The 13517-nt window shown below is 42.2% G+C and overlaps 1 protein-coding gene across 9 annotated transcripts in view; it reads left to right on the top strand.

Annotated features, from left to right (window-relative positions):
• Window positions 1-10858, top strand: part of TRAK1 (trafficking kinesin protein 1) — a 127009-nt gene extending 116151 nt beyond the window's left edge. For 6 of the 9 annotated variants that reach the window (XM_085051331.1, XM_085051328.1, XM_085051330.1 and 3 more), the window contains 2 exons: window positions 3832-3934; window positions 7886-10858. In XM_085051331.1, coding sequence (XP_084907457.1) covers window positions 3832-3934; window positions 7886-8684 — 902 coding nt within the window. In that variant the 3' untranslated portion in view covers window positions 8685-10858. Of the gene's footprint in view, window positions 1-1693; window positions 1786-3831; window positions 3935-5216; window positions 5306-7885 lie in introns of those variants that run through there. The other 3 variants (XM_085051335.1, XM_085051334.1, XM_085051336.1) reach the window with 2 other exon arrangements.
• Window positions 10859-13517: the final 2659 nt, after the last annotated feature.

Genomic DNA, 13517 nt, shown 5'->3' with positions numbered 1-13517 from the left:
CTCCTTGTTCTGTCAGCCAGGCATTTTCAGTACAGGTAGCACTGGATACCAGAGCTCTCAACTTGAGCCACCCGGAGGGGATGAACTCTGCAAAATCTAGAGACTACACGAAGCAACTGTCTTGTCCTGTGGATCCTGATGGGGTTTTGTGACCTAGTTTTCAGGAATTTCACCTCACCCGAGAATGGAATTAGTGGCACAAACTGGCAAAAGTGAAGTCCCTAGCCTGTATTCCAGATGATCACACTGTAGGGAAAAAATGCCTCCAAATGGTCCTTCACTATTCTTTTTTAAAGCAAGCAGAACTTTTCTATTCAGCAGTAAACTTCTAATGCTTTAAAACACCATCTGTTGCTCTAAGGATGCCTCAATCTGCTTGTCATTCCATCCCTGTTTCCACAGCCTGTGCTAAAGAGATGCCCTAATTCCAGTGCTCTCTCTGCTCAAATAGCAGGAACCCAGGTTTCCTCCTTTTCTTCAAACATGCCAAAGAAATGATGGAGCAGAGTGGCTTGCTTCACTGTTGGACTAAAATGTTACCTTTGTGCCAGTCTGGATCAAATCATACTCTGAAGATTTCCAAATTTTTTAAATTTAATTTCCTGATAAATCTGTATGTGCCAGAATAGGTGCTTATACAAAATGCAAAAGATTTACTGGTCACCATGAGCTCTTTGCCTCCTCACTGTTCTTTCAGCATAATGACAAATTTGAATTTTGATCCAGTGGTACAAAAATTAATGGAGTTTTAGTACAGCTACCTCTTACAAGTCTTCCTCAAACAATTTGTCTTGACATCTTCTTGTGAATGGGGCAGCCCACTTGTTTACCTGCTGCAACTTTGTACCTTCCTCTGCGCAAGCTGGTTGAAAATCCAGATTAAACGGCCTTTTGAGAATTCTTGGGCAGAAGGTCATGTCCTAAAAACATCTGTTTTGCTATTTACACCTAGCAGAATAGCCCACAGGCTTTGAGTGCTGAAGCTGGACCTGAGGCATCTCTGTGATACATAAAATCAGCTTCGTGTTTTGTGTGAGGAAAGCCGTTTGTTTTACCGGAAGATGGAGCTCTCTGCATTCAGTTTGACTGGAACCTGCCTTTTTTTTTTTTTCTTCTTCAATATTTTAAAAGGTGTTTCTACAATAGTGTTTGTGCTTACAGGAGAGTCCTTTCAGCTTGAATGGTTTGCATTTTTTCCATAATGCCTGTGAATTGTTTGAGAAAACTTTAATAAGGTGAAGAATCATTAATTTCTGAGTGCTAAAACACAATCCAGCAGAAATCTTAGGTTTAATTCTAATCCTAATTTAGAGGCAAAATGCACTAAAAGTTTGCACAGGGTTCCTGATGGATGAAATTACATGATGTTTCTGTAAATTTTGTTAAGCACTGAATTATGTACAGATTCTCTTTCAGACGGATATGAAGCCTTGTTGTTAAACTACTACTACTTTGGAAAAGAGGGCATAAGTATAAGTGAAACGTTTGGTTTCAGACAGTTACATGGAGCAGGTGTTTATATTTAAAAGAATACTTTGGTATATGTAAATGTGAAGATAGCCTTTCTTATAATAAAAATGTATTGCATCCTCATGAACTTCTATCAATTCAGGTGATGGCCATTCATATGTAAAATTACTAAGTTAGGAATGAATAATTTTGTTTCTCTTTCATAAACTTTGTTCATTTACAGCAACAGGTTCTCACTCTTTACTGTGTCCAAAGGATGGAAAATGGTACAGCAATATGATACACCCCATTATTGACTGATGGAGGATGAAGCTGGTACAGGACTTTCTTAGTGGTATTTGAGGGTGAAATACATCCTTGAAAATGGATAGATTATTTTTTCATCATTTCAATTTGTTTCCTCTTATTAGAGTTAGTGATTTCTCTACTTTTAGCAGCCTTCTCCTATCTTTGACTCATTAATAGCAATGAGTCTTGCTTTTGCTAATGCAGCTATGTTTCTTCAATGTGCCTGTCTCAAATCTGAGGGGATGCCCAGTGGATATTGCAAATGGGGAAAATGCACTGATTGTATTACAGCTATGTGCTTTGGGTTGAGCTTGCAATCTTAAACCAGCATTGCTTTATTCTGTTCTCTATTCATCATCCAGGGATAAATGTTTCTAATTGATTCATGTTAAAGTCCTGTGTTTTCTCTAAATAACCAATTTTTTCATGTCCAGTTATTTGAGCTCTTTCTCCAGATTTTCATATAACTCTCTACAAAATGGAGAGAATCATGATTGCTAGGCTGTGCTCCCTTGTAGTAGCTTTTTTAGTGCTCACACTAATCTCTAAAGCAACTGGATTCCTGAAGCATCATAATTACCATCTCTGGAGGTGAAGTAGAGCTTGTTGTTGTTATGCTGTGCTAACATTTGAGTGTGTTAACATGACACTCCAGTGGGTCCTTGGAAATAACCTTCTCTAATGTACAGCTGTACGTTCCAGCGCTGACTGGAAGTTACCTCTCACTGTATGTTCAGCCACTTCTGCTTCCACTGTTCACACTGCCCATGCTCTACCCTTCACACACTGCTTATATGTGTTCTTAAAGGGCTACCTAACCACACACACTGTTTTGGAGCTGTGATACTTTACATATGAAAAAGGGAACACAGCCACAATTAAGACTTGCCTTGCTTCTGCTAAGCTGCTCTGGGAGTTCAGAATGGTGTCTGGTCTAGCTGGTTGGTCTGTCTGTCTTTTGCAATGTGTTGAATAGTTGTGTACTGTGGTATTAAAACGTGGCTTAATCAGGGAATGGCTCAGAGGGTTGGGTAGGACTGGGGGGAGGGAGCTGCACATGGTTTTTATTGTGCATGTCTTTTACCACTGCTAAGTTTGGTTACCAAGTAAGAGAACATATGCAATCATGGTATTTTTGATGTAATATTTAACTCTGGGTGTTTTTCAACCAGCTTTTCAGATGCATGGCTCTTAAATTTTGTACTTACTTTGCAGTGACCACAGCTGCATTATATAGCAGGTTAATACAGCCACAGAAGTATTCGGACCTAGGAGAGAGAAGTTGGCCTAAGTCCTTCATTTTTAAAATTGAGCTATATTGCTTCTTTTTCAAATCCCTGATCTATCAACAGAGTAGCAGTTGTACAGCCACATTTGTCAGGAAATATGCTAACTACACTGTCTACAAATATTCAAAAACTGCTATACTATGCAGCTGAGGACATACATTCTTAAAGAACCTAATCACATGCACAAGAGAAATGTCACAGATGTGCAGTAGTGGATCCAAAAAACTACCACTTTCCATATTGTGGATGTGAAAAGTCAGACAAACTGTAATTAATGTATGTCCCTCCCCTCCCCACCCCAACAATCTATATTCCTGTAGCATTAGCCAGATGGATCCATTACTGAGAAGTAATGGGGATACCTTTTTGTGGATCAATCTAAAAGCTGAAAGGCACAAGCATTTAGAAAATCCCGGTGCTCCGGAGCTGGTACTAGAAAATGATGCTTGTAATTTCCCACTGATGCAAGTTGCTAGTTTAGATAACGGCTAGCATTTCAGGCACTGCCTGGCCTAAATTTGGTTTAGACAAGATTTAATCTGCAGTGTTTGTGATCATGGGCAAGTTTCAGCAGACCTTTTTAGCACTGGCCTTGGAGTCCTAGAGGTGTTTCTTTTGGAGAAGTGTCTGTATAACACTGTAGTACTTGGGCATTTCACTTTTCTTGCATTGATCCCATCAAGGTGCCTCATCACTTTTTTGCATCTGTTTTATCAGCACACAGGAGTTTGGTTTTTCCCCTTTTCTGTGTAAAATGCAAAGAATTTGCTTTTTTTTAATTTAGTACCTCATCCTGGGAAGTGCATGTCACAAACCAACTCCACCTTCACCTTCACCACCTGCCGCATTCTGCACCCCTCCGATGAACTCACACGAGTCACGCCAAGGTAAGGGATTCTCATGATGGCAAAGCCTTCAGCTCTATCAGCGTTTCCCCTCTAAGCAAATGCAAAATCACGGCATAAGCAAAGATATTAGCTGCATTGGTGAATTAAAACACACCCACAAGTTATTCCTCCCATTTTGAGTTACCTTACCCTGATTTTGAGAGGCATGTGTGGTGTTTAAAAAAGGCAGCCAGAGTTTCTTAAATGTTGTTGTCCCTATTTAAGATATTGCAGGATCAGAATAACTATGTTGGCATCTGATATCCAGGCCTGGCTACTCTTCATCTTAGACTAGTTGTAGTCATCATATGTGAATGCACAGGATGTGATCTCTTAAAAAAAAAATGAAATGTTTTCCCAGGGAGGGAGTTTAAATCTTTCCTCTCAGAAGAAAAAGGGATGTGCAGGTAAAGAAATTCAGAAATCCATGAGGAATGGAGGAGGCAATATGCCTTAACTGGAAACAGGGAGATGTCTGCTTTGTTCCTTGGTGTAATTGTTAGAAATGAGTTCATAGTAGCCAGACTGAAGCCAATGAGCTGGTGATGCAATAGCAATTGGCAGTATAGACACTACATGCCAACAGAAGGCAGTTCTGTGACCTTATGGAAGGTGAAGATCTGAGAACCAGAGGGGGCATGTGAATTTCATACCTAAAGAGGGAGCTTTCCTCTCTTAGCAAATCAGGATTTACAGAATGTTCTTTTCTTGTTTATAAGGACAATGCCTCATTGCTTTCTCTGCCCCTGCCAGCTCCTGTGTGGGAGTTTACCACTGTAGGTCGCCATGCAGAGGTGTTGTGTCTTCACTTGTTTAGGCATGAGATAGGCACTGACTGCCTATGAAGGGCATGAAAAGTAAGGGTATTCAATATGAAAACCTGTCAAGTGGAAAGGAAATGTATGATGTTTAAATGTAACTTTTCTGCTTCCCTTTCTGAACTAAGTTAGTTATTAGTGGCCCGGCTGGTTTTTCTTTACTCTTTTCTGTCCTTCCTCTCAACATGATTACTGAAGAGATCCTCTTACATGACTGCAGTTCTATTTTAGTTTTCTTGTTATTATTGAGTTGCTGTCAGTTGTGGTCATAATAAACTCTTTAGGTAATAAATCCAACAAATCAGTCACAAAAGACAGCTAAATTCAGTACATTTTCAGCTGCATCAGTTACATGGAAGTTCATCATTTGTTCATGAGAACAAAGAGCAAAATAAACAAAACTATGTTTTCAGCAGATGTGTTTAAGGAGCTCCTCCTTACCAACTGTAAATGATTCTTCACAGGTCATGTGAGGAGGATGAGGAAACTGCGTTATGTCTCGTTGTGATGAGAGGAGGTATAGGGCAGACACCATGACCCAGCGAGGTCGGGGGTGAGCAGCACTGCCAGCAGCATCTGTGTTGGCAGGGTCATGTACAAGGAATGCTAGTGTGTGTGGCACCAGCTAACCCCAAGAGGTTTGGCATTTACCTACCTGGTTGCATTTTAACCTGTGCTACCCCAGGTGTTGCTCTAACCTGACTAAATTTTATCCAGCTAAATGAAATGCTCATTTATTTGTTTCTTTTTTCAGTCTAACTCTGAAACCGTCACTGGGCTGAGTTGCTGAGGCCACTTTGAGTCTGTTTCTGCTGTTGTGTTCAGGCTGCCCTGTGGTGTTGGTCAGTTTGATGGGAAAAATGTTTCCCAGTTGAAGCAATGCAAAAATGATCGAATGTGCAAAAAGGCAACACCTGCAACTGCTTTCTTGCAGGGATGGTTTGGTTTTTTAATTGCACTGTAGTGTATAACTGTGCTGAAAAATTAGTAGAAATACTAATCTATATGTCTGTGCAACTGAAGTCTGTATATGGAAAGAGTGAAGCTGTTGGAGGGCTGTAGTTTTCATCTTGTGACTAGGATATCTCAGAAGCCTGGTAACTAACACTGTATGTCTGGGTTTCTGAGATGTATATGGTTGTACCATGTAGAAAGTCAGTTCATGCAGTAAATTCTCTTTCTTTTCTCTCCCTCACACTTTTCAACACTTCTGTATTCTGTGTTTAGCCGTGTGGGAAATGCACCTCAGTGGCTCTCACTGCTCTTTAGTTCTGCTGGGATTGGAACTATGAGGGTGCAGCTTTAATCAGTGCTTAAGAGAAGAATTGTGAACTAACTTGTTTCCATTCACCCTTGCCTTCAGAGTGGCTGTGCTGCTGCAGTGAGTGTGCATGGCCTCCTCAGCTCTGCTGGGAGAGATCCTTCTCCCCTGCTGCTGGCTCAGCCCAGGCAGAAGGGACAGGACATCAGGATGTGCCTTGGCAAATCTGCCACATGCACTGACAGCCACAGCACACATGGGGGTGCAAGGAGACCAGTTCCAGAGCCACTCAGCAAGGCTGCTTTTCTAGTTATATCTGCCAGTTTTCTCAAATGCATGTTTCACTACAGTATACCAGGAGGAATACGTGGGATTCCTCTTGTTGAATTGCAGCTGCAGTTCAGCTTCCTCAGTTTCACTTGCTTATAGTAGAGGTTGGTCCAGTTCCAAATCACTTTTAGACATCATGTTGGTCAGATCCTATTTAGCCATGGAAAGAAGACATGACTTTAGACTTTATAGCATCAGGCTAATATTTTCTTAATTAAGAAGTGCCTTAAAGATATGCTTGTTTTTAGACCACTGGACTAGAGTTTCTAGTGTGACATGAACTCATGTCACCTGCTCACTGTAAACCAAGGATCTAGATGATGCTTTAAGCTCATCAGGAAGCTGCAACTAAAACATTCCAGGGTGTCTAACCTGACATGCACTGTAGTGTTGGCTACACAGCGTTCATTAATGCAAGGTGAAATGAGACTGAAAATTCCAGTCAAGACATCATCAAAGCCCTATTTGTCCATGTGGGCAAAAGGAATGCAGTTCAGTCACTGGCCTGAGTCTTCTTCATGAAATCCAACCAGATTGTCTCAAAGTGGCTGTTTGATGCTCTTGTTGGTGCAGAGAGCCCTACTTAAATTAAAGTTGCATGTTCTGGCCGAGCCAATCCAACAGCATGGCTCTGCTGAAGAGGGAAGAGCCCACTCCTCTCTTCCCTGTCCTTCCCTTTCCAGCTGCTTAGTTTTCCCACTGTCTTGCACAGGCTTTACTTTCTGTCTGACTCTTTGCTTAGCGACTTCTACTTGCTAACCTGGCAAGATGAGGGAGTAGATTTCCTTCTTTGAACAGTGGTGAGCTCAGGTCAGTGAATTCTTTGTTAGCACAAAGTGTTGCATTGCTTTAAAGGACCCTTTAAAGGACATTAGAGGGGATGAATCCATGCCTAGGAGACATTACTGTGAATTTTTTTTTTTTTTTGGCATGTGTGTTTATGTAGCACAGACCATAATTTGAGCATGGTTAGAAAAAGTTGGAAAGTTGGGGTTTTTTTCCCTTGGAGCTCTTGGGATTCTCTCAAACAGACATGAATTTGGAGTGTCATAGATATGCCACGTGCCTTGTTTCTGGAATAACTGAGTACAGCATACCTTGATGAATGAGTGTTCAGTTCTGTGTGCTCAGAAGTGACACTAAAAAGTAAATGTCTTGCTTATACCATTGGTCCAGTCTCCCACATTTCCTTGTCTCTGTGTTAGAAACAACTGGGGGTTGTGACAGCCAGTAAATCAGGAAGAGAAAGTGAAGGTGTTGATCACAAACCTGTAAATGGTTTATCAGAAGAAACATGGTGCTGAGTGTTGGCAGTGACATTAATGCTGGGAGACTGGGCTGTAAAGTGTGCCAAGTGGAGATGTGTTTGTTAAGATCTGACTGCTTTGCACTTGCAATCACATTTGTGAGGGCCTGGGAGCTGCCAGTGTCCTGTGCACTCTCCAAATGGATAAAAGGCTCTGCTCAGGGTTAAAAATCTTGCCTGTAGTATATTTTGATTTTCTACTGGAGAGAATAATTTGACTGCTCCTTTGCTTTCAGCCTTAACGCAGCACCTACTCCAGCTTGTGGCAGCATTAGCAATTTGAAAGGCACCCCGGTGGCTACTCCCTGCACTCCTCGGCGTCTGAGTTTGGCCGAATCCTTCACCAACCTCCGGGAATCCACGACGACCATGAGCACATCCCTGGGGCTGGTGTGGCTGCTGAAGGAAAGGGGCATCTCAGCAGCAGTGTACAATCCACAGAGCTGGGACAGAGCCAGCAGGAGCACCCTGCTGAACACGTACTCCCCGAAAATGGCCATCATTCCTTCTACTCCACCAAACTCACCCATGCAGACACCTTCTTCTTCCCCCCCATCTTTTGAGTTCAAGTGCACCAGCCCACCTTATGACAACTTCTTGGCTTCGAAGCCTGCTAGTTCAATCTTGAAGGAGGTGAGGAACAAAAAGAACATCAGGAACAGTGAGAGCCAAACTGACGTGTCTGTTTCCAACCTTAATCTCGTGGACAAAGTCAGGAGGTTTGGTATTGCCAAAGTTGTGAGTTCAGGGCAAACGTCAGCTCCTCCTTTAACTGAGGACCAGGGACCTCTTCTCTGTGGGGCACAGGGACCAGTGAGGGCCCTTGTTCCTGGAGGCCTGGCACCAGACGGTCTCCCCTTGGGCTGCCCTGCCGTGACCAGTGCCATCGGGGGCATCCAGCTGAACACTGGCATCCGGAGGAATCGGAGCTTCCCCACCATGGTGGGTTCCAGCATGCAGATGAAAGGCCCAACGTCTCTCACTTCGGGGATCCTCATGGGAACCAAGCTCCCCAAGCAAACTAGCTTGCGATGAAGGACTTTATTTTTACAGCTAGTCTTTTTAAATGAAAATACTCAGATTCTTTCTCCAAACTCCTTTTCCTTTCCCCATCACCCCTTCATTGCCTCTTGAGTTTGACAAATCAACTTCGTGCCTAATGGGAGAAATGTGTAAACTTTGTACAAAATGTGTAAATATGTACCAGATCTATTGTAACTAATTGGATTATTTTACTGTTCAATTGAGTGCAAAAGGCTCTATATTATGATTGCTGTATTAAGGTTAACTTGCTAACCTTTTGAAAAGGTTTTTTTTTAAGATGCACTGAAAAAAAACTGAAGAGCAAAACCGAGAAAAAATAACTTGACTAGAAAAACGTGAATTCTGTAGCTAGCCTAACTTGAGTCAAAGGTGCATGGGAAGCTATTGAATGTGTTATGTGAGACCTCTCATTACATCACTTGAAGCGTGGGAGCATTTGTGCTTCATTAAATACTGAAAAAAGCACTCAGTTTAACGTGGTAGTTTTAATTTTGCCTCTGTAGATGACTTGAGCTGAGTTATTGGAGTGCCTGGCTATTACGCCTGAATGGATGAAAAATTTATTTTTTCCTGTTCTGTATTTGACTCCTTCCCAAGGTTATAAACTTGAACTAATACTGTGTTGAGGTCAGCAGGCCTACTGGGTACCTGGAATATTGACGTATTCCTACCATCGCTGTTTCCTTTGGCACGCTTACACTCTGTGCAACTTCTTTTTTTTTGTTGTTTTGTTTTGTTTTGTTTTCCAATGCTGCACTGGATTGTGGGAGGGAAAATGCTTAACTATGTGTTGCTGCCACTGAAACGTGCTTTGTCAGCACGCCCAAAGAAAACAGTTTTCTCAACTCGTGAGGTAAACATGGCAGTGACTTCCTAGAAGTCCAAGTTGTGGAACAGATTGACAGATAAGAATGTTATAAAAGAATATGTAGCAAAACCAGTATTAGGAGAAGGTGAGTCCTTGAAACTTCAGCAGAGAACCACAGTAAACATTTAGTAATGGAATGGTACAGGCGGAAAGAGCAACTTGCAGTCCTCATGCTGATCCTCGTGTTTCATCCATGTCGAAGACCGTGGCCTTGTAAGCAGGGTAGAATATTCCCCACCCATTTTCTGTTTTCTTCTTTCAGAGAAACTTTTTTCATCCAAATCTGGACCTTAGCATAGACAAAAATATGGGAAACGCTTTATTTTCACAGTGTTTTTAAAATGAAAAAAATACCTGCCATACAAACATGTAACCCCCTCCTCTGCTTTTTCAGAAAGGGGACCTTAAAACCTCACGCAACGTTTAGTTGCCAGGCAATCCTAATTATATCACAATTTTTTTCTCTGTTTCTCCCAACCTTCTGCTGGGTGCTTGTAGAAAGAGTTGAAATACCTTGGAACTGGAACAGACTGGAGGGAGCTTGTTTCTAGAGCAGAGCTGAGACATAAATATTTTTTGGAAGAGGGGGATGAAGAGGAGCAAAGCAGGGAGGGTTTAGCATCCTCTTTCTTTTCCTTGCACTTCTTGTGGCATCTAAAATCAAGCTCCCCGTTTGTTACCATTTTCACACTACACGTAATTACCATGAATTGCCATTTGTACCAGACTGTTACTGAATTATTAGCACTGATAATTTCTTGTATAAATGAAACTGTCTTTTAGTCTTTGTGACGAGAGATAGGTGGGTGGTTTGTTTTTTTTCTGAATGAAGTAGTTATTGCAGTAGTGCTATGGACACTTAAGGATATTTTTTGAGAAAGAAAAAAACACATTGGTCAGTTACAGCATGTGTTTGAAGACTTCTATTTATTCTATGAACTTAAAATGTTTTGGTAAAATGCCATCAGCTCTGTTTGCTGTTGTATGTGTGCACTTATTGCAAGTAAATTTAAGTATCTTTTTATTTGAATGTATCTTAAACCAGTAGATAGAGTAACAGTTGATTCTAAAAAAAAGTCATGGACTTAATGGACCATTTTATATACCCAGAGGAAGAAAGCAATACAATAAGAGAACTTAAAGTGTACAAGTTAATCATGCAATCGGGAAGTATTATTTAGCCTTTAAATAAGCTGTAGGAGCTGTCTACCCACCAGAGAAAGCAATTGTAACACATCAGAATGATGAAATTTAATTTTTTCTTCACTAATATCAATAAAATAACAGAAAAGTTGCATTAGCGTGTGTTATTCAACTTTTTTCCCGTTCTTCTAAGGTGATAAATATTCCACCTTGATTTCTTCCTTTTGTCTCTTAATTAAAGCAAAATAAGAGGCTATCCTTTGGGGTTTTTTAATTCTTAGATAGAGAACTGGTTGGGAAATTTTCCAATTTTAAGTTTGCTGAAATCAGTGAAACTCGAGTCGAGGAAAAAGAGGAGCAAATACACTTTTTGTTTTTTTTAATTTGAATTGTGAGAATGCAGAATTGGATGTTGTGGTTTCTGTATTTTGAGGAGGGGAGGAGTTTGCACTCTCCTGCCTAATACAGTGCAAAACCTGTAGTAACAAAATGTGAAAGTACAGAATAAGGAGGAAACATTCTGTGTTTTTCAAGAGACAGGACTGAGATCTGCTATTAGCCAATGTCTTTGTTACTGAGGGAGGGAACACTACACTGAGTAAACATCAGCTAGTGAAAAACTCGAAAAACCTCCCTGGAGGAGGGAATAATCAGGCAATAACTCATAGAAATATTAGATAGCCTCATTGAGGAAAAGGATGTGTGTGTGTGTGTGTGTGAGGTGGAGAGGGAAATAGCAGCGTTTATATCACATACTTGCTACAGAGAGAAAATGGCATGGCAGTAATGCCAAAATAAACTGGTGGAGGGCTTGCATTAGCATGACGCAGTGCCCTACGGCAGCTGCGAGAGAGGCTGATGCCATGGGCTCAGCCAGGGCGTGTCGGTGAGTGCAGACACTCACCCTTCCTCTCTGCCCAGCTCCGAGCCAGGAGGAAACTCGTGGTCAGAAAGTTAATGGTTAACGGGAGAGATCCAGGGAGGATGGGCACTGTGCATGCTGCCCTCCTTGCCTGGGAACAGGATGAGTTAAGCCAGTGCCACTCCAGGGAAGGTGAGGGCTGAGTCTGATTGTGAGGTGTGCAGAAGAGAGAGTGTTGAAATAGTCCTCCACCCTTGCAATATTCAAGTATCTCAGAAAATTTTCTAGATGCATCTTCACTTCTGGTAATCCTCCTCTGAAAGCTGGGTTGGAGGGGAGAGGAAGATGAGGTACTGACGATTGTGTCTAAGACTGGGCTATGGGCACATAGGATGTTCTTTGGAGAGCCAAGACTGGCTAAAAAAGCCTTTTGAGACTCTTCCCCCTCTCCCTTTTGCACGTATCCTAAGCACTGAATGGCCCCACAACATACTACTATTGTGCACAGAGGTTTAAGAGTTCCTCCCAACTTCCTGAACACATTTGTTGGCAGCTCGCTTCATTAAATTGAAAAGTCCAGCAATGCTGGTGAGATGTGTCCTGCCTTCCTTTGGTACAGACAGCATCTGCTACCTGTGGCTTGTATTGACAGTGAAGAATTAGCCTCGTTCAGCTGTGCCATCACATCTCACTGGGTGCTGTTCACACCTGCTTTAATTCACTTAACAAGCCAATTGAACCACACAATGGTCAAGAAAATCAAAGGCCTGAAAGTTGCTGGTGCTTAGCAATGACCTTAGCTACAATGCAGGCTGTGGGCTTCCATAGGAGAATGGTGTCCATTTCAGAAGCCAGGAATGTTTGCATTTAAAAGATTACAGAGGTTTTTGTCCTGCTGAAATAGGTTTCAAGCTGTGCTGAATCCAATTGCAGTTCAATTGACACAGGTACTTAGAAATGATTAAAGCTTTAACAAGCACACAGCCAGCTTTTTCTCTCTTTAAGGGAATTTTAATGAACTTAGGGGATACAAAAATTGAACACACAGAGAAGCTTTTCGCTGCTCTGCTGGGACGTTGAAACGTTCAACTTGTTTAACTTGCCAATTCCTCTGCTCAGGCCTTGGAGAGGGGAGTGCCTGGTTTGCAAGCTGTCAGGCTTGCCGAAATGTGCACAGCTGGGCTGCAGCTGGGAACATCTGGCTGAGGCATTGCGCCAGCCCACATGCAGCAAGGATGGAACAGCTGGGGATGCATCACAGCCGGGGAGAGGAGAGCAGGATCCACACACGTTCCTGGATGACATACCAGGGAAGATGAGACTGTTCAGGGTCAGATGCACTGGTACAGCTGAGGTTTCCCTCACATGATGCCCCAGCTCCCAGGCAGAGCTTCCCCTCCCCAGGCATGGGTTCTTACTCCCCCTTGCCTGGCTTTCTCCTCATTCCCACGAGGAGCTCTTGCAGCTTCTGCTCTCTTTTCACAGCTGTTGGGTGCGCAACTCTGCAACAGCAGAACCACAAGCTTTTCCCAAATAATTTATTTGGGGTTTGCAGTAAGCTGCTCCATTCATGGAGATTTGCCCAGCACTTGTTTTGAAATAAAGTTAATAAAGCTGGAATAGAACTAATAGAATCAAGCTCATGGAGAAAATAAACTGCATTTAAACGCGAAAAGGTATTGATGTACTATTTTGCCAGTGTCAATTTAGCACCTAAGCACATGCTTTCATAAAGATGAATTTTGACAAAGCTAAATAAAATGTCAAGATTGTTGGCAGTGCCAGGAATCTCACATCCCAGAGAGCACCAGGAGGTTGTGCCAGTGCACTGCAAGGGCTCCATCCCTGAGGCTGCTGTTTCCCTTGGGTTAACACAGGGCAACCTGGAGAGTAGCTTCACTAATGCCATGGGATAAGGGTTGCAGCTACCAGAGCTGCATGATTTTCCCAG

The sequence above is a fragment of the Lichenostomus cassidix genome, chromosome 2 (genome assembly GCF_008360975.1).
Source record: "Lichenostomus cassidix isolate B80296 chromosome 2, HeHo_3.0, whole genome shotgun sequence".
Taxonomy (NCBI): Eukaryota; Metazoa; Chordata; class Aves; order Passeriformes; family Meliphagidae; genus Lichenostomus; species Lichenostomus cassidix.
Note: the sequence above shows the minus strand (reverse complement) of the source record. Positions and strands in the feature narration are given on the sequence as shown.